Genomic DNA, 23,817 nt, shown 5'->3' with positions numbered 1-23,817 from the left:
TTTTAAATTTACCCTGTTTTGTTTGTCTTCAGTGTCAGGTTGGCTCGAAAATTATGAAGTTATGTCGTCTTTCAGTATCTGTGTACTGTGTACCAGGCTAAGGACTCTGTGGCTCCTCAGCAATAGTGCGGTAGTGCTGTGGCTGATTTTGAAATATGGAAGAGTCTGTCTGGGTGAACAGAGCTGTCATCTTTAGGGGGCGTTTTATCAGGAATTTTCTAGATGTTACCAGATCACCGTAGCCCTGGGAGTGAGAGAAGGCGTAGCCTGATCGAGTACTACGCCTTCTCAGTAGACGACGAGGTGCAGGTGCAGTCAACTCCTCTGTACGCATCTTATACCTCACCTAGAAAAAAGAAATATGGGCTTGTTTTGTTTGGTTTTTTTATGCAAACTTTTTTTTACTATGGATACATTGATTCAAACTCAGTTAAATTACATGCTACTTTATAGTGCACAAGGTGCATAGAAGACAAGAAAGTCTTAGATGCTTTATGTGTTCAGTTTAGTTTTTTCTTTTCTTTTTTTACCTTGTCATTAATGGTAGGACAAAGCTGTATAAAAATGAAGCGGAAAGCTACAACAGGCAGGATACAGAGGAGGAACGTCAGGAATATGGTGAGCCACACATTAGGCTGGTTCAAAGTGTTTCTTGCTGCGCCTAAAATCCAAAAAGGACACAATCACATGAGTCACATACTCAGGTCTTCTTTAAAGTACCAAAATTTTAGAATAGAAAAAAACTTCAAAAAGTTAACATTAAAGTGGCCTCTATACTAAATGCAGTAAATGTACTTACCAAATAAGGGGAAAGAAGACGGGAAGACATAAAACATGCCATTGCTGTACATGGTGACTGAGATGGCAAAGTAGCCTATCGTGCTTAACCACACAAAAGAATGGTTCACTGCTGTCCAGTAATAGGTGTCAAGAGACAGCTGAAAAGTGGAAGATTATTGTTATTATTATTATTACTACTACTACTACTACTACTGTAGTAGTACTGTACTATTACTAATTTATTGTTAGTGTCCTGGTGCACAATTAAAATGACTGGCTGAGATGGAATGGAAGTCTATCTGTTACAACAGACTAATATACTGCATAAGTATGGGGCGCCGTTTGTAAAGTGAAACATGCTGAAATTAACGGCAACATTTTTCCACATTTAGCTCAAAACCTTACAAAAACATGTTTTTTTCGAGTAATTTTTTACAACATTTAGTAAAATATTTGTAACTTTTCATCAAATGTTAAATATTAAATGTAAATGTTAAATATTAAATCTAAATATTATATTTAAATCTAAATGTTAAATGTTAAATCTAAATGTTAAATCTAAATATTATATTTAAATCTGAATGTTAAATGTTAAATCTAAATGTTACAGAAAACTAAATATTTAGGCTACCATGCAAATTTATTGTACGGATCAACGGAAATACCAAAATAAAAGCTTCCCGAAAACCTCCGGTCCAAAATTGTGTCTGCTCTCCCACTCACTTCTCCCCGCCATGTGCTGCTTCACTTCTTGCCTACGACCATGTCCAGCGATTTTGCTGGACATTAGACCACAAAACAATGCGCATTTTATATTTCTCATTGTTTTTTCCATAGTTGTTTTTTAGTTACTGTGTCGAAGTTTGGGGGAATACATATGAGAATACTATAAAACCTATAAACTTATTACAGAAGAAAGTGATACGGATGATTCATAACGTTAAATATAGAGAACATACAAATACATTATTTATAAAGTCAAAATTATTACAATTAGGAGATTTAGTGAAACTACGGACACTATTAAATATGTTTAAGGCTAAAAGTAATATTTTGCCTTCTAAGTTACAAAGAGTATTTTTAACGTGTTCGGGGGGAGAAGACAGCAGAAGGAAATTTTATTTTAAGCATCGGCTAGCTAGGACAACACAAAGATTAATGAGTCCAACGGTTAGGGGTATACAACTGTGGAAGTCTCTTCATTAAAATTTAAAGAGTTGTATAAATTTACATTGTTTTAAAAAGTGCTACATGTCTAAAACAATAACTCAATATGAAGAATGTGAATGAAATTGGAGTTAATTGAATAAGGATCCATTATTTTTTGTTTCATTTATTTTATTTACTTATCTTTTCTCCTTGTTACTATGTGGAGTGGTATATTCTGATTTTAAATTGTTGTTTGGTTTGAGTTAGGACTGGAAATAAGTGTTAATGTTAGTTTGTTCCTTGACTTTTGGTGACCACTTGCAATATAAGTTGGACTGTAGATAGGGGGCAGGGTTTAATAAGAATAAATTCTTCTGCCTGCTCCTTTTCACACGTGGTTGCAGTGCTTTACTGACAGAAAGTGTAGTTGGTTTGTTTGAAAGAACTAACTGTGGAAAATGTTGACCAAGTGTGAAATAAATAAATAAATGAAATGAAATGTTCTCACCTGTGTGTACACCACAATAAGCAGACAGGTCTGTAGCAGGAAAGCAAAAGATGGATGGCTCACAATGTCTTTTCCATCATTTCTGACTGCATCATTCATGGAAGCCCATGGGATAAAGAAGATGATTAAGGAGCAATAGCAGCCATGAATCAGATAGCTCACAAAAGCTTTCTTATTGAAGTATTGGTTCTTCTGGCCTGGAGCGTAGAGCTGAGGATGGTATAAACTCCAACGGTCATTTACATCCTGCACAAAACAAGTTTTAGTGAAAGAGATGAGAAAGCTCAGTGGACACAGAGACCTGACTATGAGACGATAATCTGGTTTATGTAAGTCAACCAAAAACTGATAGTTAATTGTAATCTACATACCTGGTCAAACAGACACATGCCAAGGACTGGAAGAGCTGTGTAAACCATATTGTAGAAGGTGATGAACCAGTCCTCATAAACAGTCTGTGAACAACCACAATGAACATTTAAGTACAACATAAAGAAAAGGTGAATGTGAATCAAGTTATTTGTTTCATTTGTCCTGCATCATTTGAAACTTTTTTGCATTTCTCTCATTGAGATTGATAAACACTTTATGTCCCATTACAAAAGCTACTTAAATTACATTATAGTATAGTTACAATACATATATCTCACCTGTGCAGAAAAACCACAAAAGAAGGCGTACCAGAATTGGACAAGCGTAAAAGTGAAGTTCTTGTAAAAGAAATATCCAAGGAACTTGCACATGCGGATGTAGGACCAGCGGCCATGCACCAGCAGGAGGCGCTGAAGGTAACGGAACTGGGCAAAGGAATAGTCGCTGGACAGCACTGCCTGCATGCCTTCCTGCCCACTGATACCTACACCAATATGAGCAACTGGCAGGCAGAAAAGGAAGCAAATAAAATACACAATATCAGCTACATATTTCCCAGCTGGATAGTTGTAATGAAAATACAGCTCTGTATATTGGTGACTTCACAGGTTACCCTTTATCATGCTGACATCATTGGCTCCATCCCCAATAGCAAGAGTGACAGCCTGCTTGTATTTCTTGACCAGCTGAACCACTTGGGCCTTCTGCAAAGGAGTGACCCTGCAGCAAATCACTGTCTGACACATGCATGCTGTCCTCAGCAGCTCCAACCTCAAGTTCTTCTCCAGTGCAAAAGCCTGATGATGAAGGAAAGAATTGATGGAGTTAGGTCATCTGTCAAGATTCTGTAGTGCAACCTTAAAACCTCAAGAGAATTCCATTCATTTCTACATTCATCTCTAAGTTTAAAAAATATAAGAGAATCAGACTTTAAAAAAACAATATGTACTTTCTGATCACACAGTGTGACCTCTACTGTTGAAGCTACATAAACAAAATAAACTAAACTAAACAGGTCAACTTGCAGAGGTTTTTCAGTGGTTGCTGAAAACAAGCCTTCTTACCAGACTGTGCCCATTTATTATTAGTCCATAATCTCCATCCACCTTCTCATCCTGCATAGTCTCTGTCTTTTTAAGCCAAAACAGGCCTTCTCGAGATTTAATCACAGTTGGCTCCTCTGCTGCTTCAGGACACATTTTTCTTCGTGCATTCCTGAAAATATGACAGAGAACATGACCTGATTTGTTATTTGTTATTATTTTGGGGTTTTTTTCCTCTATTCAAGTATCTACACTGGTGAACATGGCTGTGGCTTGACTGTATGTTAATAATCCATCCACCATTAATTTTCTGCCACAGTCTAAGTGGACAAGACCTCCGTCGCCAACAGAGATGGGCAGTAACGCGTTACTTGTAACGAGTAAAGTAAGGGATTACTATTGCAAAAACGGTAATTAGATTACAGTTACTTTCCCATAGGAACGCTGCGTTACTGCGTTACTAAAACCGTGATTTTTTTTGCGAGAATGTCTCATGAGAGTGACGTAAGCGAGTGCGACGTTCGTGACAACAGCTGTGTGCAGATCAACAATGGATAATATATCGAGTGCGGGAGAGAGTATGAGCGTGCAGCGTTTAAAGCGTGGAAGTACTGACCTTACTTTGAGTTTGATTCCATAAAAAGTGACAAAAACATTAGTGTCCGTTGTGCGTGGGAAGAAAACTTCTTTTTACAGCAAAGAAAAACCCCTAAACTTCCAAGCAAGCACCGAGTGCGCTACGACGTAATGGGAAACTCACAGAGAAACTCGCGGATTCTTCAACTGACCACTGCGGCACACCTGCACCAGGGTAAACCTCCGCCTACCCTACTCCTGCTTTACAGGTGAAAATAAAGCAACAGGACCGCTGAGTCTTTGATGTTATTTATTTTTTGCTGTGTTTTACTTGCATCTATTTGAAAGACTGAGTGTAAACACAAAAACTATTTTATTTTATGTGCTGGAATGTTCAGAAAATAGGTTTAAATATTAAACAAATTTCTTCCAGTCAGAGAATGTTGCATATAATTACATTTTTGCTTGATGCATAAAGTTAAAAGGTTAAAACTAATAAAACAAGTTTTAAAAGGGGACTTTTACATTTGATTACATTTTGTATGATGGATTATGTAGAAAAAGTAGAATTGGGCTGAAAGAGCTATCGCTTTATCACCTATTCAGGTTGTAAATCGTGTTGTTAAAAAGTAACTAAGTAATTAATTACTTTTGAAAATAAGTAATCAGTAAAGTAACAGGATTACTTTTTTGGGGAAGTAATCAGTAATTAGTTACTGATTACCTTTTTGAAGTAACTTGACCAACACTGCTGGCTAATAAAGGGGACACTGAGGCATTCCTCTGCCAACTGAGATAAGTTAGTTTTCCAACATGTTCTGCATCTGCTCCAAGGCATGCTAGATTTAGACATCCTAAGATGTCTGAATCAGGTCAACTGGCTTGTTTTGATGCGACTGAGAAGTGGCTCCACTCTCTATCCCTCCTCATGCTATCTGTTATAACCTCAGGATAAAAATGCTCGGAAACTCAAGTGCCAGTTTTAGGACGTTTACTGACCACTTTTAGAAACAACCACAGCTAGTCGCACACATACAGGAAACTGTCCCACACATAACATTCCGGCAGGGAGAACCCTGAAAAACCTCTGAAGGTTCCGGGGTTCAACGTCCCCAAACATACATTAACAACAACACTGTCTATAACACTTCCCCCCCCTTAAGCAAAAACCCACAACATAGCAATTATGCATAAGTACAAAAAGAGAGGGAGAATTCAACACCACATTATTTTAACAATTCAGTCTATCAGGGGGCTTGTGCTGCCTCTTTGACCTTCTCAGTCCTGCTGCTGGGTTCTCTAGGCTAGGAGCCTGCTGAGCTCCTGTGACCGGGTTCGGCTCAGGTGACTTAGATTGCTCCACCAGCCCTTCTGGTGATACTGAAGAACCAATCCCGATCTCAGGGGCTGCTGACACGACTTCCCCTTTGGGTGAACCACTCTGAGGCCCCACAATGTCCACAGCCCTGTCTCCACCATGTGCGTGCGAACCACTCTGAGCCCTCTTCTCAGCTCCATCCGTGCGGGCTCTCACATGATCCTTGTGCCTGCGAACTTGTCTGCCATCCAACAACTCCACCACAAAAGATACTGGCCCTGAACTGTGGTGAATGACGCCAGGCAGCCACCGTGAGCCACCCGTAAAGTTTTTGATATACACACAGTCTCCCTGCCTGAAAACACAGCCTCTGGCATGTAGATCATGTCTCACCTTCTGCCCACCTTGTGACTGGGCGACTCTGGCTCCCACATCTGGGCGAAGAAGGTCCAGATGAGATCTGGGCTTCCTCCCCATCAGCAACTCCGCTGGGGACAAGCTTGTGGTTGTATGAGGCGTGATGCGATACTGAAACAGGAAACGGCAGAGCCTCTTTTCTATGGAAAGACCTGGCATTTTTTTTTAGACCGTCTTTCAGCGTCTCCACGGCGCGCTCCGCTAAGCCATTGGAGGCAGGGTGGTAGGGTGCTGTGCAGATATGTCGGATCCCATTTCTCTCCATAAATTCTTGGAAAACCCCACTTGTGAACGTGGGCCCATTGTCCGTGACCACTGCCTCTGGTAATCCATGTGTTGCAAAGATTCTCCGGAGTGTGTCTGCGACGACTGGGGCTGTGATGGTCGGCATTATGTGGGCATCCAGCCATTTTGAATGCGCATCCACCAACACCAGGAACATGTGGCCCAAAAAGGGGCCGGCAAAATCTAGATGAAGCCTGGACCATGGACGGCCAGGCCACTCCCATGGGTGGAGTGGGGCAGGTGGTGGCATTTTTTGGTTTGACTGACATTGAGAACAGGCTTTTACCTTGTCTTCCAAGGCACTGTCCATTCCCGGCCACCACACGAATGACCTTGCCAGACTTTTCATCCGAGAAATCCCTGGATGAGCCTCATGCAACACTTCAATGATCTGTGACCGACCTGGAGGCGGAATAATGACTCGGGAACCCCACAGGATGCAGCCATCTTGAACACTGAGCTCCTGCTGACGCTTGGCATACGGTTTGAGCTGATCTTGCTCCACTGTTGCTGGCCAGCCCTGCAACAGCCACTGTTTAACCCGAGATAACTCTGGATCCCGTTCAGTCCATGCTTTGATGTTTTTAGCACAGACCGGAGAGTTCGCCAGCTTGTCCAGCAAAAACACAGTTTCTGGGGGCAAGTTCGACTGGTCGGGGACCTCCGGGAGGGGGAGGCGGCTGAAAGCATCTGCATTCGCATTTTCAGGTCCCGCCTTATAAACAATGCGATACTGGTATGCCGACAGTGTTAATGCCCAGCGCTGAACCCGGGCTGAAGCCATGGGTGGGATGCCTTTTGTTTCACTAAAGAGACTCAGGAGGGGCTTATGGTCTGTAACAACAGTAAATGGGCGGCCATACAGGTACTGATGAAAACGTTTCACAGCAAAAACTATTGCTAAGCCTTCCTTCTCAAGCTGTGAATAGCCCTTTTCTGCTGCTGTGAGCGTGCGTGACGCATATCCGACCGGTTTCTCTTCCCCCTCTTCCATACGATGGGAAAGAACAGCTCCTATGCCATACGGGGAGGCATCACAGGACAGGACCACCTCCTTCTCCGGATCAAAATGCACCAGGAGTGGTGCCGATTGTAACAGTTCTTTTACCTGTCTGAAGGCCTTCTCCTGTGCTTGGGACCACCTCCACTGACTGTCTTTGTGCAGCAGCCCGTACAGGGGAGCAAGCATGCTGGAGAGGTCAGGCAAAAACTTCCCATAATAGTTCACTAAGCCCAAGAATGATCTTAGTTCAGCTACATTCTTTGGACTCGGGGCTTCTTTTACTGCCCTCACTTTCTCTTCCAGTGGGGACAGGCCCTGTGCAGAAATGCGATGACCCAGGTATGTCACGCTAGGGGCTTGGAAAACACACTTACTGCGCTTCAAACGCAACCCAGCTTCTGAGAGCTTCTTCAACACCTGCTCAAGGTTACGCAGATGCTCCTCTTCTGTTTTACCTGTAACTAAAATGTCATCCAAGTAAACAGCAACACCAGGAATGTTTTGCAGAAGATTGTCCATAGTGCGCTGAAAGATAGCCGGACTGGATGCAACGCCAAACACCAGGCGGTTGTACTTGAACAGCCCCTTGTGTGTGTTTATTGTCACATATTTTTTTGATTCCTCATCCAGCAGCAACTGCTGGTAAGCATGACTCATATCCAACTTTGTGAATGTCCGACCACCCGCCAGTGTGGCAAAAAGGTCATCCACTCGAGGCAGAGGGTAGGCGTCGAGCTGAGAGGCTTGGTTCACTGTCAGTTTGTAATCACCGCATATACGCACCCCTCCGTCCTCTTTCAACACTGGTACGATCGGGGCTGCCCAGTCCGAGAACTCTATTGGCTCAATGACCCCTATCTGTTGTAGTCTCTCCAACTCTGCTTCCACCTTGGCCTTCATGGCGTATGGTACAGTGCGTGGTTTGAAAAAGCGTGGCCGGGCAAAAGGGTCCACACACAGCTTCACAGTGGTGCCCCGGAGAGTGCCCAATTCATTCTTGAACACATCTGCATACTTTCCCAGTAACTCTGCTATTACCGTTACATACCTGATTTCCCTCCAGTTCAGGCGGATTTTCTGCAGAAGGTCACGACCCAGCAGACTAGGCCCCTCCCCTTTCACCACCAGCAGTGTTGCTGCAGCTTCTTGACCCTGATATGCTGCATGCACCTCTATAGCACCAAGCAGGGGAATGCATTCACCTGTGTACTGTCTAAGGCTTATCTCAGTCGCTTGGAGGGCTGGTGCCCCGCCCGAGTGCCACAAGCTGTGGTAGGTGGCTTGGCTGATCACCGAAGCTGAAGCCCCTGTATCCACCTCCATTTGTAGCTCCTTCCCATTTACCTGGATAGTGGCATAGATGGGCTCCGCACAGCACTTATTAAAGCCAACCAGATTAAACATGTTGAAAACACACTCATCCTCCTCAGGTGCCATGCCCTGCAGGTGATGAGTGTTTAGTTTGTGTTTTGTCTTCCATTCCTTCTTTGATTTCTCCTTAGTGCCCCTGCATTTCTTGGCTAAGTGCCCCTTTTTCTTGCAGTTATGGCAGGTACTGTCTTTGAAAACACAGTCCTTGGCAAAGTGTGCCCCCCCACACCGGTAACACTCCAAAAGCTCCCTCAGTTTGCCCCTCACACTCCGAGATACATGATGCACCTCGGTTGAGTGCATATTGTTGTTAGCTTTCCGAATGTCTTTAGTGTTATTAGCTGCCGTTTCTATTGCCTGAGCAATTTCCAAAGCTTTCTTAAAGTCCAGTGTGGGCTCCCCCAACAACCGACGCTGCATGCCATCATCATTTATACCACACACCAACCTGTCGCGGAGCATGTCATCCAGCACGCCTCCAAACTCACAGTGCTCTGATAGCTGTCTCAGCTCCGTCACATACGCAGCCACCGAAACTCCCGGCTTGCGTGAATGAGTGTGGAATTTGAACCGCTGAACAATCACGGAGGGTTTCGGGCAGTGATGATTTTGCACCAACGTCACCAGTTCTTTGAAACTGAAGTCCCCGGGCTTCCGAGGCGTCGTCAGGTTACGTATCAACTTGTAGGTCCTCGCTCCACACGCACTGAGAAGAACTGACCTTTTTTTTTCTTCGTCCGAAATGTCGTTTGCCAAGAAAAAGTGTTCAAGCCTCTCGACATATTCAATCCAGTCGCCGTCTCCCTCGGCAAACTCCGTGAGCGATCCGATCGTAGCCATAGATGCGAAGTGGTAGTCCGACTGCAAAATCCGTAGCAAAAACTCAAAACTGTCCGCGTTCGGCTTTTATCCTCGTCGCCAAAAAGGTGTTATAACCTCAGGATAAAAATGCTCGGAAACTCAAGTGCCAGTTTTAGGACGTTTACTGACCACTTTTAGAAACAACCACAGCTAGTCGCACACATACAGGAAACTGTCCCACACATAACATTCCGGCAGGGAGAACCCTGAAAAACCTCTGAAGGTTCCGGGGTTCAACGTCCCCAAACATACATTAACAACAACACTGTCTATAACACTATCTCTAAGGTAATGCGTAAAAAATGACATGTCCGGCTAATACAGCGGTAGTCAAATACCACTTAGGAAGACATTAGCTTGTGAGGTTACAGGTTACAATTAATCATACAAATGCTTGGGAACATTAAAATGTCAGATTAATGATTTTTATAGATTTTTTTCTTGTGATAGAATTAGCTTATGGCTATGATAAACTGGCTAGTTTAATATTAGTTTTTCATTTACAGTAGGTTTTTCATTCAGTTGTGGTAGAATTAGCTTGAGATAGCAAGTTATGAAATCTGGCAGCAACAGTTGTTAATTTGTCTTATATGTTTATTGAAGTTCATAGTGACAAATTATCTCACTGATTCATACGCTGAAACAGCTTCCGATTGGCAGAATACAATCATCATCTGGTTTTAACTGACTCACTGTAGCTCCTCTTTGACACCTTCAGCAGTGTTGGCTGAGACAACAAAGACGTCCTTCATCTCCTCTCTTAGCATGTTACAGGAATAGCCAATGTTCTCTGCTGTCTCTGTTGAAGAAAAAAAAAAGAATAATTCTCAATCACCTAGGTGCTAGAAATCTTTAAAGTCAATCTTGCAGCAAACCAAAGCTGGAACGACTCTCAGAGCATTTGTCGATATGTATATTAGATCTATGACTTGAAACCATGGAAACCCATCAACCAAAACTGTTGATGCTCTGAGATTGTGTGTAGATTAATGAGAGCAGGAACATAAGAATGTATTATACATCATAATGCAGTCTTTATCCACTTTGAAATGTATAGTTTAAAAAGAAAAAGTTCCACCGACCTTGCTTATCTCCAGTTAACACCCATATTTTGATGTCCGCTTTAGCCAGTTGCTCAATGGTCTCTGGCACACCGTCTTGCAACTTGTCCTCTACAGCTGTCGCTCCCAACAGCTAAAGCCACACATGCAGCTATGATTTAAACTGATGTTAAATAAAGCAAAGCAATGAAGCCATCCTATACCTTTATCACAAATTATGCTGGTTTCACTGTAACATTAGTGTACAATATAAACCAGGGGTGTCAAATATAAAGGCCTGGGTGCCAGAACTGGCCTGGCATAGACTCTAACCTGACCTGCTGGACAGCTTTGGAAAATGTAAAGAATGGAATTAATTTTGGACTTTCACTTGTATTTTCATAGGTTTTTGCAGCTTTTCCTACTGATAAAGACCTCCCCCATGGCCATATGCATACTACACCAAGTAAATTAATTAATAGGTAAACAATTAAATGTTAGAACAATTCCTCTGAATTAACAAAACCTTTCTATTTTATAATTACAGGACAGTCTGGTTAATGAACTTTTCTGTAACTTTACATATTTACTTCTTACAATTTAAGCCCAAAGAGTCATGCTGATAAATTCTTTCATTTAATACAGAAGCATTTCTCATCATATTAGAAAATCTGAGACGCACTGTTGAAATTGCACTTCGTTTTCTTATTGGAAGATATCTCAGGGATTAAATGTGTAGTAAAACACTGACAGAGGACAATCTGAATTTCACATGAAATTAGGCTATATTGTGGGCCATAATGTAAAATGAGTTTCATATCCCCGGTATAAAGTATAACTACCAATAGATAATCAAGCAGCAAATTCGTATTGACAAAGTTTTCAGCACATGTACTAACCATCATATCTTTCTCTATCTCTTCATAAAGTTCATCAAGTTTTTCTTCACGTCCCTCCATGGCAACACTGGCCTCATGGTGGCGCTGTTTCCAATCTATCATGTAGTCCTCATTTAAGTCTTTGTAGGCCAGAGCAAGTGTACGGAGGCCATCACCTGCATACTCCTGTTTTTGTTTTGATAATTGAAAGAAGTCAAATGTTAAATTACATTAATTATATTAAAATTTCATTGACTTTAGCTTCAAGCTACTTTTATATGCTTTGGATCACTCACATTGAGGTGGTTAGTGGTTACTTCCATCAGTTTGTTACAGGAGGGGTGCAGTCTTTCAAAGATCATGGTGTCTGCACCTTTGCAGTATAGAGTCAGCTTCCCCTCTGGGCTGCGCACTGGAAGTGACAGGGAAAGTTAGAAAGTTTGACGTAATGCATGCAGAAATGAGAAATGTATTCTGAATATATGAAGTGTGGTCACTGAAGATAACGACACAAAAAAACCTATCACTACTTCCTCTCACCTATCACTGACATTCTCTTCCTCATATTATTAAAGTCCAGAATGGCCAGAAGTTCATAGATGACTTGTTTGCCCATCTCTACTACTGTGATGGTTTCTGGTGTGCGTGATAGGAACACAAATCCAAAGTTTCTTGCAGCAGTCACCAGAGCGCCTTCATCAGGTGACTGAGCCTGATAATTGAGCTCTCCTACCAGGTAAAACAGAGATGACAATTTAATTGGCATATAAGGGTAAAAATTTGAACATTTGCATGGTGGAGCACATTTCCATGTACCTGTATGTCTTTTATTGCACTGAATTTGGAGTTTTTAGATAGACTCCAAGAATATTTCGAAATTCTCCTGAAATGTAAATGAAATGAAGATGTCTTTTAGGGGACCCCTCACCCTCTTTCTTTTCCTCAGGCATAACAGTGTGACACAGGGATAACAAGCGGAAGAACTCCTGAGTCTCAGGGTTTCCACTTCTCACCATCTCCACCAGACTGTGGTCATGAAAGCTGAACTTTGGATCAGCCAGATTGTTCCAGGAGAAGTCCACTCTCTCTGTCCTCTGCAAGAAAAGCCAAAACAACAAAGTTGGATCAATACTTTCTTTAAATAATCATGCATTTTCCTCTCACCTCTGTAATTTAAACAAAGTTCACAAACAATGCAATGGATGTATTTTCCTCTCACCTCTGTAATTTCCACTCTTTGTCCAGAGAAATCATAGAGGTCCCCTGAATATATCAGAATCAGAATCAGAATCAGAATACTTTATTGATCCCTGGGGGAAATTATTTTTTGTTACAGTGCTCCATTTTAAACCAACATTAAGACAAGACAGACAATACGCTAACTAAGAATAGTACAATATATACATATATATACATACATACATACATAAGTCACTTATAAATAAATATTTGGAAAAGAAACATGTGTAGTTGTAGCAGCAAACAGTGTGTTAAGTGGATGCGTTGTACAGGGAGATGGCCACAGGCAGGAATGATTTCCTGTGTCGTTCAGTGGTGCTTTTCGGTAATCTCAGTCTCTCACTGAACGAGCTCCTGTGACTGACCAACATGTCATGGAGTGGGTGGGAGGTGTTATCCAACATTGTCTTTATCTTGGACAGCATCCGCCTCTCCGACACCACCTTGAGGGAGTCCAGCTCCATCCCCACAACATTGCTGGCCTTACGGATCAGTTTATTAAGTCTGTTGGCATCTGCGACCCTCAGCCTGCTCCCCCAGCATGCAACAGCATAGAGGATCGCACTGGCCACAACAGACTCATAGAAAATCCTCAGCATTTTCTGGCAGATGTTGAAGGACCTCAGTCGCCTCAAAAAATAGAGACGACTCTGGCCCTTCCTGTAAAGTGCTGTGGTGTTTTTAGCCCAGTCCAGTTTATTGTCAATGTGTACTCCAAGGTATTTATAGTCCTCCACAATGTCAACACTGACCCCCTGGATTGAAACAGGGGTCAAGTGTTTCCTGGTCTTCCTGAAGTCCACGATCAGTTCCTTGGTCTTTGCCATGTTGAGCTGCAGATGATTCTGCTCACACCACGTGACAAAGGAGTCGACCACAGCCCGGTACTCTGTCTCATCATCCCTGCTGATGCATCCAACCACCGCAGAGTCATCAGAAAACTTCTGAAGATGGCAGGTCTCTGTGCAGTGGCTGAAGTCTGTGGTGTAGAGGGTGAAGAGGAAGGGGGAGAGGACAGTCCCCTGTGGTGCCCCTGTGTTGCTAATCACCTTGTCAGACACACACTGTGGGAGACGTACATATTGTGGTCTTCCTGTCAGGTAATCAACAATCCAGGACACCAGAGAAGCATCCACCTGCATCGCTGCTAACTTATCACCCAGGAGGGTCGGCCTGATGGTGTTGAAAGCACTGGAAAAGTCAAAAAACATGACCCTCACAGTGCTCGCCGGCTGGTCCAGATGGGTGTAGACACGATTGAGCAGGTAGATGATGGCGTCCTCTGTTCCGAGACGAGGCTGATAAGCGAACTGAAGGGGATCCAGATGTGGTCTTACTATGGGTCGCAGCTGGTCCAGGATGAGCCTTTCCAGGGTCTTCATGATGTGGGAGGTCAGTGCCACGGGCCTGTAATCCTGGGGGCCACTGGGACGAGGCGTCTTTGGTACAGGGACGAGGCATGATGTCTTCCACATCACCGGGACCCTCTGCAGACTCAGACTCAGCATAAACAGTTTATGAAAGACTCCACACAGCTGGGGGGCACAGGCCTTGAGGACGAGGGGACTCACTCCGTCTGGTCCAGCAGACTTGCCTGAGTGAAGTCTCCTCATTTGCATCTCAACCTGGTATTGAGTGAAGGTGATGGGTGGGGGAGGGGTGTCAGGAATCTCACAGGAGGCAACATGTGAAGAGAGAGGCTGGCACAGTGGTGTGGCTCTGGATTCCAGGCTGACTGCAGGTGAGGTTGTGGGGGTGGGAGCAGACACTGTGGTGTCGAATCTATTGAAAAACAGATTCAACTCGTCGGCTCTATTCTCACCTCCCTCAGCTCCCCTGCTGTTGGTTGGCCTGAATCCAGTGATGGTCTTCATGCCCCTCCACACCTCTCTCATGCTGTTCTGCTGGAGTTTCCACTCCAGCTTCCTCCTGTAATTTTCCTTAGCCTCTCTGATCTTGTCCTTTAGTAACACCTGGATCTTCCTCACCTCCTCTTTGTTGCCCCCTCTGAAAGCCCTCTTCTTGTTGTTGAGGAGGGCTTTGATGTCCTTAGTCACCCACGGCTTGTTATTTGGGTAACAATGAACAGTCTGAGCTGGAACAATGGAGTCGGTGCAGAAAGTTATGTAGTCTGTGATACACTCAGTAAGCCCATTGATGTCCTCGGCGTGAGGCTCACAGAGTGTTTCCCAGTCGGTCACCTCGAAACAGCCCTGTAGTTCCGCTATTGCCTCCTCTGACCACCTCCTAACAGTCCTGGTGGTCACAGGTTCCCTCCTCACAATTGGCACATAGCGGGGGGTGAGGTGAATCAGGTTATGATCTGACCTACCAAGTGGGGGGAGGGAGGAGGAGCTGTATGCATCCTTGACGTTAGCATACAGTAAGTCTAAAGTTTTCTCTCCCCTGGTGGGACAGTCCACATATTGTTTGAATGTTGGTAGTGTATTGTCCAGTGATACATGGTTGAAGTCACCCGAGATCACAATAAAGGCACTCGGGTGCTGAGTCTGTAGCCGAGCTATGGCAGAGTGGATAGTGTCACATGCAGCTGTGGGGTTAGCAGAGGGGGGAACATAAACAGCCACCAAGATGACGTGAGAGAATTCCCTGGGTAAATAATACGGCCTGAGTCCAACAGCACACAGTTCAGTGTCCGGGCAACAAATCCTTTCTTTGATTGTTATGTTGGCAGGGTTACACCACCGGTTGTTAACTAAAACAGCAAGCCCACCTCCTTTACGCTTACCGCTAGCGATGCTGTCCCTGTCCGCCCGAACAGTGTGGAAGCCTTCCACGGAAGCATTCTCATCGGGAATGACCTGGTGCAGCCATGATTCGGTGAAACACATCAGGCTACACTCTCGGTATTCCCTCTGACTCCGTACCAGTGCTGAGAGCTCGTCGATTTTACTTGCCAACGATCGCACATTTCCCATCACGATAGACGGCAGACACGGTTTAAACCTCCTCCTCGCTTCGAGCCTCCGCTGTCTCACCGTCACCTTTTTTCTTCTCTTCTGTCCTTGACCTCTGCATCCCCGATGTGTTTTCCTCCAAATTTCAGCTGGTACTTCTGCGGGCACTTCTGCGGGCCTGGCCAGCGAGCCGGCCGGCATCAGGGCGATCAGCTGATCTCTGGAGTAAACAGTCCGTGCGTGTAGGAGATGTGCCGCGGTCCCGTTCCATGATAAAAGTAACAGTTCCACGGCCACCAGAAGAACAAAAACTCTCTCAATCCACATGATTGAGTAAGAGATAGAAAACGGAGGAAAATACAAGTCAGAAAAAAAAAAGAATACGTAAGAAAAAAGAGCTAAACTAAGAGAAAAGCAGGAGCGACTGTAACAGGCTGCACGCTGGTTGGCGCATGCGCACTTAATGATAAATGTACTGTAAAATCAGTTGTTCACCCAATGTGTTTCCATTTGCCTCACTAATTTTTACACAAGCAAAGCTGCTCACCGTAAGCTTTTCCATTAATGGAGCACTTGTTGAAAGTCATGATGTTCTGTGTCAGAGTGCCAGTCTTGTCACTGAAGATGTATTTAATCTGGCCTAGCTCCTCACTGAGTGTGGTGGTTCTTGCCTGAGCTGGAGTATCATTCTTAGGATAGTACATCTTCCTGTCCCAGTCTATGAAGAAGCTGTTTCCCAGACGAATGAACTCCACGCTAACAATGTAGCACAAATTGGTAAAATTTCAAAATGTGATACATATTAGCACAAGTCTCAAGTGTTCAAACCAACTTTGGTTGTTTTTTGGTTTAATCATTTTTCTGTGCTGAAACTTACCTGACATAAAGTGAACTGGGTATCACTGTGTTAAGGACAATGACATAAGACCAGAAGATGAGGAATGATGAGAGAGGAGCATCAATGCCCGGTTCACGAGGAAGAAACATAGTGAACACAGAGCCCTCATTTGTTTCCCAGATTGCATTGCCAATGGTCAAAATGGAGCACATAGATGCCAGGAAACCAAAGATCTGATGGAATGAAAACATCAGACTTCTTGATTATTCAAACAATATTACTCTTGTCACTCAGGTGAAAAACAAATCACTGTCTTTAAGTTCTATATCTATAAGCTGAGACTTTGTGTGACTTTCTTTGTATTTGTGCTTGTGTAAACTCACACATAACACCAGGATATTCGTCAGGTGATCAATGCTTGTCCGTTTGAATATTGACTTCCCGCTGTTCTGCATCAGTTTAGTGTCAGGACCTGGAAAGGATTATTAGTGTCAGATTTTCTTCTGCACACCTTCGCTGCATCTCCTTCCTGCTCTAGTCTCTTATGTACAACTTCAAACATTATTATCAGAGTAAACAATAAAAACTAGACCAAAAAAAATCACTCAAGTTGTACACAGATTCAATGTGATGTTGAGACACTGACAGTGATGCAGATACAGTTTTCAGTATGTTTCCAGACTGGTTAGCCTTAGAAGGAGAATGGCCTAAATGAAACACCACAAATATGTCATTACTGTGATATTGTTGTTTTAAGAACTTCACACTCTAGAATCTGTGGCAGATTATCTTCTGTATACCTTTGCAGATGTAACCACATCCCCTTCCTGCTCTAGTCTCTTATGTACAACTTCATACATCAGTATCAGAGTAAACAATAAAGGCTAGACCAAAAAAACATCACTCAAACTGCAAATTGTACACAGTTGCAGTGCACAGAGTACCTCCAAAGATGACCAGACCGAAGCACCACTCAGTGTTCCTGAGAGTACAGCCTCTGAGCAGCACTTTGTCGTTGTCCAAGGCATATCTTTCTCCGTTCAAAGTCAGAGTCCCTTTGAACTTGTCTAGACGGTTATTGGGAGGTTCACATCGCACTTCACCTGAGAAACAGAAATCAGTGTCAGCAAATAATTCTAAACAGTTCACAGGATAGTTAGAGGACAGCTCGAAGCAGTCTGTGTAGTCTCCTCCGACCTCTGGTATCAACAAGGGATTTTCGCCTACAGAACAGCTGCTCACTGGATATCTTCTGTGGACCATTCTCTGGAAACCTTACAGATGTGGGTTAATCCCAGCAGGTCATCATTTTCTGAAATACTCAGACTAGCCAATCTGGCGCCAACAACAATGGAACATTCCAAATTCTTTAAATCAACTTTCTGGCACATTTTATACTCAGTTTGAATTCAAACAGGTCACTTTAATAATGTCCACATGCCAAAATGAAGTGGATTGCTGTCATCTGATTGACTGGTTAGATGTCTGTATTAATTAGCAGGTGAACAGATGGACCTAACAAAGCAAACAAATAAACAATTAAATAAAACCCAAGATCCCATTGTTACATTAGTAGAAAAAGTCGTGCATGAGGAAATACAATCACTCAGTACAAACTTAAACAGTTCAAAGGTGAAATACTGCTCTATTGATTGATTGATTGATTGTTAATTTATTTCAAACATGTAAACAATATACAGGTACATTTAGTAAAGAAAATAAGAGAGAAAAAAATACTATACAAAAGTCAATACATTTCAATATTGCTACCGTTCTGATTCATTTACGTGTTGAAAGGGAGTGGGAAGAAGAACACACTTATTTAATCCCACCCCTTTGCCATAAATTATCAGTTAATATTTAGTCAGCTTCCTTACTGATATAATCTATAATAAAAATAGTGAACAGATTGCTGATATAATATATACTATAATATGACATGATTTTTTTTAAATAGAGACATTCACTTAATTTCAATATTTTCCCTTTCTTTATAGTTCGAGAAGATCATATTTTTATAACTCTTTTTGAACTGTTTTATGTTTGGACATTGCTTTAATTCCATATTCACACTGTTCCATAGTTTCACTCAATGAACAGAAACACAAAAGCTTTATCTTGTAGTACGTACCTTCCCTGTTTTGAAGTTACAAAAACCCCTTAAATTATAACTTCCTTCTTTCAAAAAAAAAACATACTCTGAATATTACCTGGCAGTTCTTTTTTTTTTTTTGCTTTGAATAGAATTTGTGCTGTTTTGAATTTCACTAGATCGGCAATTTTCAATATTTCAGACTGCAAAAATAGTGAGTTTGTATGTTCCCTATAACCTGCATTGTGGATGATTTGAATTGCTTTTTTTTGTTTTTGAAGAGTAAAAAGTGAATGTAATGTGGTTTTATAGTTGTTGCCCCAGACCTCTGCACAATAGCTTAAGTATGGTGAAACCAGTGAACAGTATAGAATATGAAGTGATGTTCTGTCTAACACCTGCTTTGCCTTGTTTAGTACGGCAATGCTTTGTGATACTTTGGAATGAATATATCTTACGTGAGCTCTCCAGTTAAGTTTTTCATCTATTATTACCCCCAGAAATTTATTTTCACTGACTCTTTCAATATCAGCACCATTTATTTGAATCTTAGCATTTGTATCTAAACTACTATTTCCAAATAACATCAGTTTAGATTTATTCAAATTTAACGATAATTTGTTTTTATCAAGCCAGAACTTCACTTTACTTATTTCATTAGTCATATCCTCCAATAAATTCTGCAGATCATCACCAGAGCAAAAAATGTTTGTATCATCAGCAAAGAGAACCATTTTTAATACTTTGGACACTTTACAGATGTCGTTAATGTACAAGTTGAAGAATTTTGGACCCAAAACTGACCCTTGGGGTACACCACAAGCAATGTCCATACATAAGGAGCAACCACCATTTAATTTCACAAACTGCTTCCTGTCACCTAAATAACTCCGGACCCAATCTAAAACTACCCCTCAGACACAATAACGTTCCAGTTTTCTTATTAATATATCATCATCTATTGTGTCAAATGCCTTTGTCAAGTCTATGAATAACCCAGCCACATATGGCTTTTTGTCTATGGAATTTGTGATGTATTCTATTGAATCTAATAATGCCAATGATGTTGATCTGCTTGATCTGAATCCGTACTGACTCTCAGTGAATCGTTTATGTTTATCTATACATTTTCCCAGTCGGTTGTTAAACAGTTTTTCAAGAATGAGAATTGAGGTAGTAAAGAGACAGGCCTGTAGTTTGTGAAATGGTGTTTGTTTCCAGATTTGTATAGAGGTATAACTTTTGCTATTTTCATTCTGTCTGGAAATTGACCAGTTTGAAATGATAAATTACAGATGTATGTAAACGGTTTTATAATAGCCTCAATTACTCCTTTAACCACTATCATATCGATATCATTACAATCCAAAGATTTCTGATTTTACATTTGTTGACAATCTCAAAAACTTAATTTCATCAACGGCTGTGAGAAACATAGAATATGGATTTCTGTCTATCAGTGTATCCGGTTTTTCTTGTGCTTTCCCCGGATCTATCCTAACAGAATTATTTTTTTGCATTTATGCATTTATTCATTATTTATTTTGGTACTTGCATTAATTCTTAACTCAGCCAAGGCCTATCAACCTAAAAAAAATCTTTGTTAGTTTTGGTCCCCTCTGACATTTCCCAATGACAGAACCAGGTTTCACTTTTGAAAATCAGACTGTGTGTTGTTTCATTGAGATTCTCACCATTAAAGGCAGCGAGTGCCTCAATGTTGTCTCCCAGCTCTCCAGTTACAGTCAGAGCCTGTTTCACCTTCAGATTGGTTTCTCTGGGGGAGACCAAGGAAAATCCAAGACAGTGTCAGACATTAGTTGTCAACCTAGCATACAAACAACACAGTACAGCACACTTACCCATCTAGTTCAGCTGTTTCCACATAAACTAAATTAAGGGGCTCACTGCTAGACAGCAACAGAAGGTCTGCCTAAGAAATAAAAGCACTGAGTTTAGTTTGGAACTTACTTTTGAAATGAATTTCTTTCACTTGCTTCAAATCTTTACTATAGCCTCCCCAAACTTACTGTGACAAACTCATTATTCTCCAGTTTGACTATGTTCCCGACCTGAACATTCATCCATTTTTCATTTTTGAGTCTGTCAGGGAAGGGAACAAAGGCATACAACACAGAAATGAATCCAAAACAGCATAATTCTTCATACAAAAGGTATTCTTTTCTTTTTCATTTGGGTTTCCAAAGACTTACTGGCCATCCATGAGGACGTCCACCTTCCGGTTATTGACTTTTCTGTCACATTTGTGTCTGTTCTGCTCAGTTGACACAAGAAAAAGATACTGTTTGCTTCCAAATCTGATATTAGTTTCTTATTTTTGGTTTTCTCTTTTGTTATTACCGATTTCAACTTACTATGTCATCAATGGCATCTTTGACTGCTGTTATAGAAAGCACTACTATTAAGGCGAAACCTGTAGTAATCCATGAGAGAGAGGAGATTTGTGGGATCAACTGTCAACACACACACACACACAAAGATTAACACACTCTTTCAGTGCATAGATAATATCTTTTCTTCTTCTTCTGCCTAGCAGTTCATATCCCCCGATGCAGGGTCTGCTGTTTTTCATGCTTTCCTCCACTTCTTCCTATCCAGGGCATCTTTTGGTGTAACATTCGCAGCCTTCATATTGTCTTTGATTCGGTCCATCCAGCGTTTTTTTGGTCTTCTTCGTGGCCTAATTGCTGGGCTGTCTTTGCGATGGAGTTCTTATCGCTACGGGCAACATGGCTGTACCATCGGAGCCTCGCCTCTCGCATCTTGTCTGTGATCGGTGTCACTCCCCATCATTTCCTAACGTCTTTGTTCCTCGCTCGGTCTAGTCGTGTGAGACCCAGAGGCCATGTCAGCATCTTCATCTCCATGGTGTGAAGGGCTTGTTTGTGCTTGGTCGTAGCTGGCCAGCACTCTGACCCATAGAGTGCCACTGGGCGCACGATCGACTTATAAACTTTCGCCTTAAGATAGATTGGCATTCTCTTGTTGCACAAGACTTATCTGACCTGGCACCACTTCATCCACGCTGTGTTGACACAGAGTCTGGCGTCTGGTAGAGTTTCGCAGTCCGAGGTGACAAGGGACCCAAGGTACTTGAATTGGGCAACTTTAGTCAGCAGCTCGCCGTTGATAGTGATGGTACTGTTGGTCTGGGGGCCGCGTTCAAGGTACTCAGTCTTCTTGATGTTCAGGCACATGCCGTTTTCAGAGAGCCAATCTTTCCATGCTTGTGTTCAGGTTTGCAGGGCTAGGCAGTTTTTTGTTTCTGATAGACATACATCATCTGCATACAGTAGGCTCCATGGATGTGGTGATTGCAGACCAGCTGTCGCGGTGTCCATACAGAGGGTGAACAGCATAGATAATATCTTTTAAGATTCTTAAAAGTGAAAAACTTAACAGTTGCTTCATTTTATTTATGTATGTCATGTATGTTCACGCTTAATAACATTTGGAAAAAGCATTTTAAAAAAATCGATTTATAAAAAAGCAAAAGAAAGTGCAAGTCCTTTCACATTTTAAGTCAAATGAAGTTTGAAAAAGGTATGGTTGAATATAGAGAATGAACTCTGAATGCGGTTTTTGCATTGACATAACTATCTGCAGCATAAAATAACTATTTTTAAGCATGCAATTATTCTGACAAGAATGGCAACATGTCTACCTGAAGGATGACCAGGAAGAGGAAGTAGGCATTAGCGAGCCTCTTGAACTGCTCAAAAAGATTAAGTGGCAGGAAGGTGAAGATGTTGTATTTGGAGGTCTTGATGGCATTGTTCTGAAGTTAAAGAAATCGACAGAGGAAAGTTACATGACTGATGTCAGTTTAACAAAAATCACTGTGATTTAATATTTAAATGTTTGTAATAAAGTTTTTTAATGTTTAATTTATATTTGGCAGACATACTAACAAAAAATCTTAAGATTTCTAGGATTGCACTATTAATTTCCTAAAATTTCCTATTTACTCAAAAATGGTCTTTGTGACACTTGACTTTCATTGTGACAGAGTAATCAAATCCAAACAAGCAAAGCATTGAGCTGAGGGTGTGTCCAAAGCTTCTCTTGTCATCTGCTGAATAGGCATGATAACATTTGTCTATATACTTACAGCATAGCGGAAAGATAGGTTGAAAGTGCTGTCATTAGCCCGCAAGCATCTCTCCTTCTCTGTGAGAGAGTAAAGCAGTCAGAGCAGGAGAGAGTTTATGCTACTGTATGTTACAGCAGTACTGAGGAAAGAAACTCAAATTAAATTTATGGAAACATTTCAGAGCTGTTAGTCCAGCAGCATTTTGAAATGTTCACTGCTTGCCACAAAAATAAATAAATAAAACTAAAACTGAGACAGCCATACAGTAACTGAACAATGCAGTAAACTAGAGCAAAGTTTACGTGCATCTAATCTCACCTTCCTTATTTCCGTGTCCACACAAATGGCAAAAGTATGACAGCACAGTTCCCATCTTTAACTCAGGTTCTCCATGTTTTATAACCTGGAAAAACACACATTTCAGTCCTAATTAGTGAGTCATTTCTTTATTGGTATTATATGTCGATATAATAATAGAGTGCATTTATATAGCGCTTTTCGAGACCCTCAAAGCACTTTATATTTCCACTATTCACTCACTCTCACTGTTGGAGGCAAACCACAGTTGTAGCCACAGCTGCCCTGGGGCAAACTCACAGAAGCAAGGCTGCCATATCACGCCATTGGCCCCTCTGGCCATCACCAGGAGGTGAAGTGTCTTGCCAAGGACACAACAACCAAGACAGACAGAGCTGGGGATCGAACCGGCAACCTTCCGGTTACAAGATGAGCTTCCCAAGCCCCTGAACCACGGTCACCCAATGGATATAAAAACCAAAAGGGGAAACTGTGGCAAAAGCGAGAGGGAACCAGTTGCTATAATATTTAAGGATTAATAGTGAAAAGGTGGAGCTGTTTAAGATGTACAGCACACCTCGTAAATTGGATATGAGGGAAAGACAGATGCAAAACATCCCAAAAATAATAAATCTGAGGTTTCACAACACTCAAAATATCTCTCCATCAATCTATAGATAGATAGCCATCAGTCACATACTTGTCAAAATTTCCACTC

General features: G+C 41.9%; 1 protein-coding gene across 1 annotated transcript; it reads right to left on the bottom strand.

Annotated features, from left to right (window-relative positions):
* Nucleotides 1-50: 50 nt before the first annotated feature.
* Nucleotides 51-23,175, bottom strand: LOC146628741 (phospholipid-transporting ATPase ID-like). Its single transcript, XM_085358042.1, has 27 exons — nucleotides 23,121-23,175; nucleotides 22,821-22,879; nucleotides 22,374-22,487; nucleotides 21,064-21,162; nucleotides 20,902-20,963; nucleotides 20,719-20,791; nucleotides 20,551-20,621; nucleotides 20,383-20,465; nucleotides 17,541-17,699; nucleotides 16,980-17,068; nucleotides 16,636-16,829; nucleotides 16,306-16,514; nucleotides 12,821-12,864; nucleotides 12,530-12,695; nucleotides 12,142-12,330; nucleotides 11,898-12,013; nucleotides 11,623-11,787; nucleotides 10,766-10,877; nucleotides 10,377-10,482; nucleotides 3,874-4,024; nucleotides 3,423-3,606; nucleotides 3,088-3,311; nucleotides 2,809-2,892; nucleotides 2,438-2,683; nucleotides 800-938; nucleotides 531-661; nucleotides 51-346 (listed from the first exon to the last, which is right to left on the bottom strand). Exons 1-27 carry the CDS (start codon nucleotides 23,173-23,175, stop codon nucleotides 98-100), a joined length of 3,573 nt encoding a protein of 1,190 aa, XP_085214168.1. The 3' UTR covers nucleotides 51-97.
* Nucleotides 23,176-23,817: the final 642 nt, after the last annotated feature.

The sequence above is a fragment of the Diplotaxodon limnothrissa genome, linkage group LG7 (genome assembly GCF_057381915.1).
Source record: "Diplotaxodon limnothrissa isolate DT_005_m linkage group LG7, D_limnothrissa_male_GT1.1, whole genome shotgun sequence".
Classification (NCBI taxonomy): domain Eukaryota; kingdom Metazoa; phylum Chordata; class Actinopteri; order Cichliformes; family Cichlidae; genus Diplotaxodon; species Diplotaxodon limnothrissa.
This window is presented reverse-complemented; position numbering and strand designations above follow the sequence as displayed.